General features: G+C 39.7%; 1 protein-coding gene across 1 annotated transcript in view; it reads left to right on the forward strand.

The window, feature by feature from the left end:
• LOC148517814 (guanylate-binding protein 7-like) overlaps window positions 1-5,319 on the forward strand; it is a 155,100-nt gene extending 149,781 nt beyond the window's left edge. Inside the window, exon 11 of the mRNA XM_088478183.1 lies at window positions 5,101-5,319. Coding sequence (XP_088334309.1) covers window positions 5,101-5,319 — 219 coding nt within the window. The remainder of the gene's footprint in view (window positions 1-5,100) is intronic.
• Window positions 5,320-6,000: the final 681 nt, after the last annotated feature.

The following is a 6,000-nucleotide window of genomic DNA, read 5'->3' on the forward strand; positions in this document are numbered from 1 at the left end:
GACAGCTGTGCTAGTTAGTAACTGTTCTGAGTGAAAACAAGTTAAAATCATCAAAGGAAAACACTGGAGACAATGTATTGGGTTCAATATGAACACAATTTATCTATTAATCGTGGCTAAGAAAATATGTAGAGTTATTTGTATGTACAGGTTGAGTCTCCCATATCCAAAATGCTTGGGACCAGAGATATTTTGAATAACGGAATATTCCGTATTTTGGAATATTTGCATATCATAATGAAATATCTTGGGAATGGAACCCCAATATGCACGCAGAATGCATTTATATGTTATATACACCTTATACATACACAGTCTGAAGGTAATTTTATACAATATTTTTAATAATTTGTGCCTTAGACAAAGTTTGTGTATATTGAACCATCAAAAATCAAAGGTTTCATTATCTCAGTCATGCCAAAATTATTCTGTATTTCCGAATATTATCCGTATTTCGGATTATTTGGATATGGGAGACTCAACCTGTGGATATATATAAAAGAAGAAGAGTACAATAAATTATATCAATTATTTCTCTGCCATTTCTATCAATTAAGAGGGGAAGAAATGGGGAGAAATAAAAAGTATATAGATAGACCACTTGAAAGATAGATCCATCTCAATTCAACAGCACTTAATAATTAAGTAAGATACAATGTATAAAAAGGAATAGTGTCACATACTGCGTCTCAGTCAATTCATATAATACACATATAATTTGGCATATGAGGAAGGCAAAAAGCATCTCTTTACAACAACTATCTGTACTAGAGTAATTAACTTAATAAAAGGGGCTGAGGTGTGGATATTAACAATAAAGGAAAGATACAAAAAAGGATAAAAAAAATAAAAAAGAAATAATAATAAAAAAATAATAATAAATAAATAATAAACAATAAATACATAAAGTAAAAAAAAAATCACATCAGAAAATGCTATTCAACTCAGTTTGTTCATTTAGACCATCTGGAAATGAGCAGTTCATGGAGAATATCCAAAATATTTCTTGTTTACATAAGGTCCTAAATCTGTCGCCCTTTCTGAGAGTGGGTGGTATGGATTCAAGTCCTATGACTCGGAGGGAGCTCACATCCCCTCCATGTTTTTCCATGAAATGCTGTGATACACTATGTAGCAGATTTTTCTTGAGGATATTCCTCCTATGTTCCAAGAATCTTTCACGGAGGCTTCTAATGGTTCTCCCCACGTATCTAGTGTCCCTGCAGCCGCATAGCAGCAGGTACACTACATACTTGGAATTACAGTTAATAAACTGTTTAACGGTCTATGTTTTATCCATACCTTCGATATTTACAGTTTTTGGTCTTATTTACAACATGTTGGCAAGTAATACATTTGTTCAAACCACATTTATAAAAACCAAAAGGTTTTTGTGGGAGCCAACCAGAACCTGATGTAGAAGAATGTTTTTGTATTGGTTTCAGAGAGCTTGGTGCTAATATATGTTTAAGGGATTTGTTTTTCAATAGATGACTGTCGGTTTAATTGGTAGTATATGTTTTAATACCGAATCATACTGTAACATAGAGTAACTCTTCTCTTTGATCCTTTTGATAGCCCCCGAAGAGTTATTATATTTTGAAATGAAGGCAAAGTTACTTTTCATATTATTTCCACTATGTTCTCTTGGTTTGGATCGTAAAAGTTCTGCTCTATCCATATCTGCGACTTCACTATTATGTTTTTTCCAACAGATCCGGTGGATAACCTCTCTCAGTGAAACTCTTGCACAGGGTTTTCGCTTGTTCAATAAAATTATTAAGGTCGGAACAGTTGCATCTTAAGCGCATAAGTTGGCCCTTTGGTATGTTTGTCTTCCAAGGTTGGTAATGACAACTGTTATAATGCAAATAATTATTGGTATTCACTTCTTTACAGTAGTTAACAGTCTTAATCTGACTGTTAACTATCTCTAAGGTCAGGTCCAGGAAGTTAACCAGATTGCTACTATAAGTGTAGGAAATGAAAGATTGAAGGAATTATTATTGAGAGCTGAAACAAAAGCTTGTGCACTAATAAGGTCCCCATCCCAAATAATAAATAGATTGTCTATGTAATGGCCATGGAAGACCAGGTTCCCCCCAAACTCGTCCCCCCACACATGGCGGGACTCAAAGTGTCCCATGTAGAGGTTGGCGTAGCTTTGGGAGAACCTGGTACCCATGGCCCTCCCAAGCACCTGTAAGTAAAATGTGTCAGAAAAAATGAAAAAGTTGTGAGTAAGAATAAACCGTATAGCCTGTAGTAAAAATTCCTGATGTTGAACGGATAAAGTACCATCTTCCAAAAGGCAATTTGCTATCGCATTAATCCCCAACTCATGGGGGACATGGGTGTATGGCGCTTTCACATCAAGTGTGAGAAAGGCATACTTTTCATTCCAAGTAATTCCTTGAATGGAATTAAGGAAATGTGTAGTGTCTGTTAGGTGTGACCTTAGTCATGTAACATGAGGGTTGGAGAAAATAATCCACATAGTGAGAAAGGTTAGAAGTATGAGAGTGAATCCCAGAGATTATCGGGCGACCAGGGCGGTTCAGTGAGGGATTTATGGATCTTGGGTAAATAATAAAAACTAGGAGTGACAGGAAAAGGAACTGGTAGGAATCTGTATACCTCCCTGGATATGACTTCCTTATCAAGAGCTTCACTGAGAAATCATTTGAAATCCTCCGAATACTGTGCACAAGGATCAGAGGTTATTGTCTGATAAAAAGTCTTATCATTTAATTGACATAGGGCCTCAAGGACATAGTAAAAATAGATAAAGCAGTCGGGATTCCGGCAGCTGGCTTCCTGATTGTATACCGTTACTAACTAGCACAGCTGTCTAAGATGATTATATAGACTGACACTATTTAAAGCCTCAAGAGTTGAAGAGAAGCATTCACCTTGAAAAAGACATCAGGACGACGTCGAAATGCGTAGGTCCCTCTCACACACCTTCCTATGCCCTGTGAGTACTGAATGGAAGCACTTGCACTCTGCCCAGCAGACTGAAACGGAGACTGCTGTTCCGATTGTCACAGCTTTTGAGCGGCTTCACCAACAGCCTCACTTTTGTGTCTCCCATCCACCTGTGGATAAAATTCCACTCGAGACCTTCCGGAATCCACCAGTCACACGGACTCTCCAGAGCGGCTTCCTATCACCACCAGTGAGCTCCCCACAGATTGAGTTGAACACCGAAGCCAGCCATCTGTGGACGCGGTTTGCTTTACCGCTATTGCCAGATTCCCGCTTACTATCAAATGGTACCATCACTCCTGCAGGTATAACCTAGCGCTGTGGAATATCCACACAATACGTGCTTATTTGGAATTTCATCGACTTAGTGCGTGCACCATCTATAATATACCTAATATGGAAATTTTTCCTAATTAAGGAACATTTTATAACTACCATCAATAATTTTAGTGGTATGGACTCCAGAATTATTTGATGATTATAGTATTACTGCATGTTTATTGATTTTATATTGTTACAGTTTTTTCATTATAGCTGCTACCTTTATTTCTGTTATGTTTCCTCTTTAGCATTAAATGTTGCATTTATATTTAGAACTGTTCTGAGTGATATTCATTTTAAAACCCTCAGATACTGCGGCTGTTTTTGTTTTTCAATTTTTTTACGTTATGGTGAGAGTGACTCTCTCACTCAGCTGCATTGAATCTGAAATCGTTATTTTAACTCCTCAGCACCTGGGTCTTTTTCTGTTTTTCATTCCAACCAGCCAGCTCGGACAGATAATTGTATAGTGGATGCCCAGCTTTACAGGAATAATCTTTAACTCAAAAATCATTGTGGAAATAAGAGTAACCCTCACATGCTGGCCGGTCCTTACATATTGCAGGACATATAGATTAGATTTGGGAAGGTTAGTAATGGAGTAACAGATGTGATCCATGCCTGTATGGCGGTTATCTTACTTTATTCCTCGTATCTTTATCATCCTGAGGTCTCTTCTAAGTGGAAACACAGACCCTGATTATTGGAGACTGATACGGTGACTAAAGTCTGGTTCTGGGAAATGTAAATATTTGGATGTGAAATGTAAGAGTAGAGATGTGCAGTTCGTTTTCTGTGAAATACGAAGACAACTTAGGGGATCCAAGTCGAATCGAGTCCTAGTTCGGAATCACTTTGGGATTCTGAGTCGAACAGAGGGCCTGATTCAGCGAGGATCACTATTGCAATCGCGTACGCACGAATTGCGTTTAACTACAGAACTGCGGCGGACTTTTGAACACACCCACCCATACGCGGTGCTTGTGGTTGCATATTAAGTTGCGTATGTAATCTCTATTACAAGAGAATAGCAATTGCAACCAGGATCAATCGCAATTGGCCCTGATTCAGCAAGGATCACTAATGCGATCATCCCTGCAATCGCGCGCTCAGATCTGCTGTGAAAGTATGCTAATGAATGCAATTGTAAAGCCGTCGCACAGACAACATGAAGATGCCCCCCTCCCTTATCTCACATCCGTAATAATTTGCAATCCAGCCAAAACATTTCTGAACGCACGCCTGCATTGCTCCGACCAACCCCCTGTCACCATGCCCAAACGTTCTGTGCCTGTCACTCACTCTGGTTTCCATGCTCTGCTTGATTGCATTGTGATTCGCATGCGCAATGCTCAACAATCGGCCATCTGCGTCCGCTTTTGCCGTAGAGATTTTGCTCAGTCAGGTCCAGAGTCCCAATTCGGTTCTGCAAACAGTTTTATAACCAAGATCGGGTTTAGCATTGCATGTACTGAATCCAGGTTCAAAGTAGCCGTTTTATCAATTTAAAAATAAAATAAAATCAAGTTTAATTGATTTTTAAGAAATTCGAAACCAAACCACAACTGAATCCGAAGCAAAACACGGTGATAAATTAGAACCAAAACACGGCGGTCCGAGCACATCTCTAGTAACAAACAAACAAACAACAAAAAAACGTAAACATTTTATTTTTTTAAATATAAGTAAAATGTGATGTATAGACCTACAGTAATATGTTATATAGGACTGTTACACGCTTAGCTGTATATCCCCCGGTTAATGCATTAGCTGTGACTCTTGTGTCCTCAGGAGCAGCAGGCGTACGCGGTGCAGGGGTGTGATGGGCAGGCTGGAATGTACCAGGAGCAGATAAAGGACTTACAGAAGAAGACGGATGAGCTGGGTGCCCGTGGATGGGTCTCTGCACTAGTTTCTGTGTTTGAGGGAATCATCACCTTTGTTCTACCTACACCGATCGCTATTGGTTATAGCATCATCTCAGGGATAGCGAGACACTTTATAAAATAATAAAACACTGATACATTACACTCATAATACACAGTAAGTTGCCAATATACAGTCTGTGTACCATTGATGGCATTCAGGGTGTTGTTTTATAAGATGTACATTATAGGATTCTGTAGTTTCACATTTTGGAGCAAAGACTCGTCCAAATGAATTTTTATATTTTCCTTAGTGATAGTCACTAAAGTGTCTGACAGTCCTGGCCTCACACATGGGTGGTCACTAAAGTGTCTAACAGTCCTGGCCTGAAACATGGGTGGTCACTAAAGTGTCTGACAGTCCTGACCTCACACATGGGTGGTCACTAAAGTGTCTGACAGTCCTGGCCTCACACATGGGTGGTCACTAAAGTGTCTGACAGTCCTGGCCTCACACATGGGTGATCACTAAAGTGTCTGACAGTCCTGGCCTCACAAACGGGTGATCACTAAAGTGTCTGACAGTCCTGGCCTCACACATGGGTGATCACTAAAGTGTCTGACAGTCCTGGCCTCACACACGGGTGGTCACTAAAGTGTCTGACAGTCCTGGCCTTACACATGGGTGATCACTAAAGTGTCTGACAGTCCTGGCCTCACACATGGGTGGTCACTAAAGTGTCTGACAGTCCTGGCCTTACACATGGGTGATCACTAAAGTGTCTGACAGTCCTGGCCTCACACATGGGTGGTCACTAAAGTGTCT

The sequence above is a fragment of the Taudactylus pleione genome, unplaced genomic scaffold, assembly GCF_031769625.1.
Source record: "Taudactylus pleione unplaced genomic scaffold, aTauple2 ptg000209l, whole genome shotgun sequence".
In the NCBI taxonomy this organism is placed as follows: domain Eukaryota; kingdom Metazoa; phylum Chordata; class Amphibia; order Anura; family Myobatrachidae; genus Taudactylus; species Taudactylus pleione.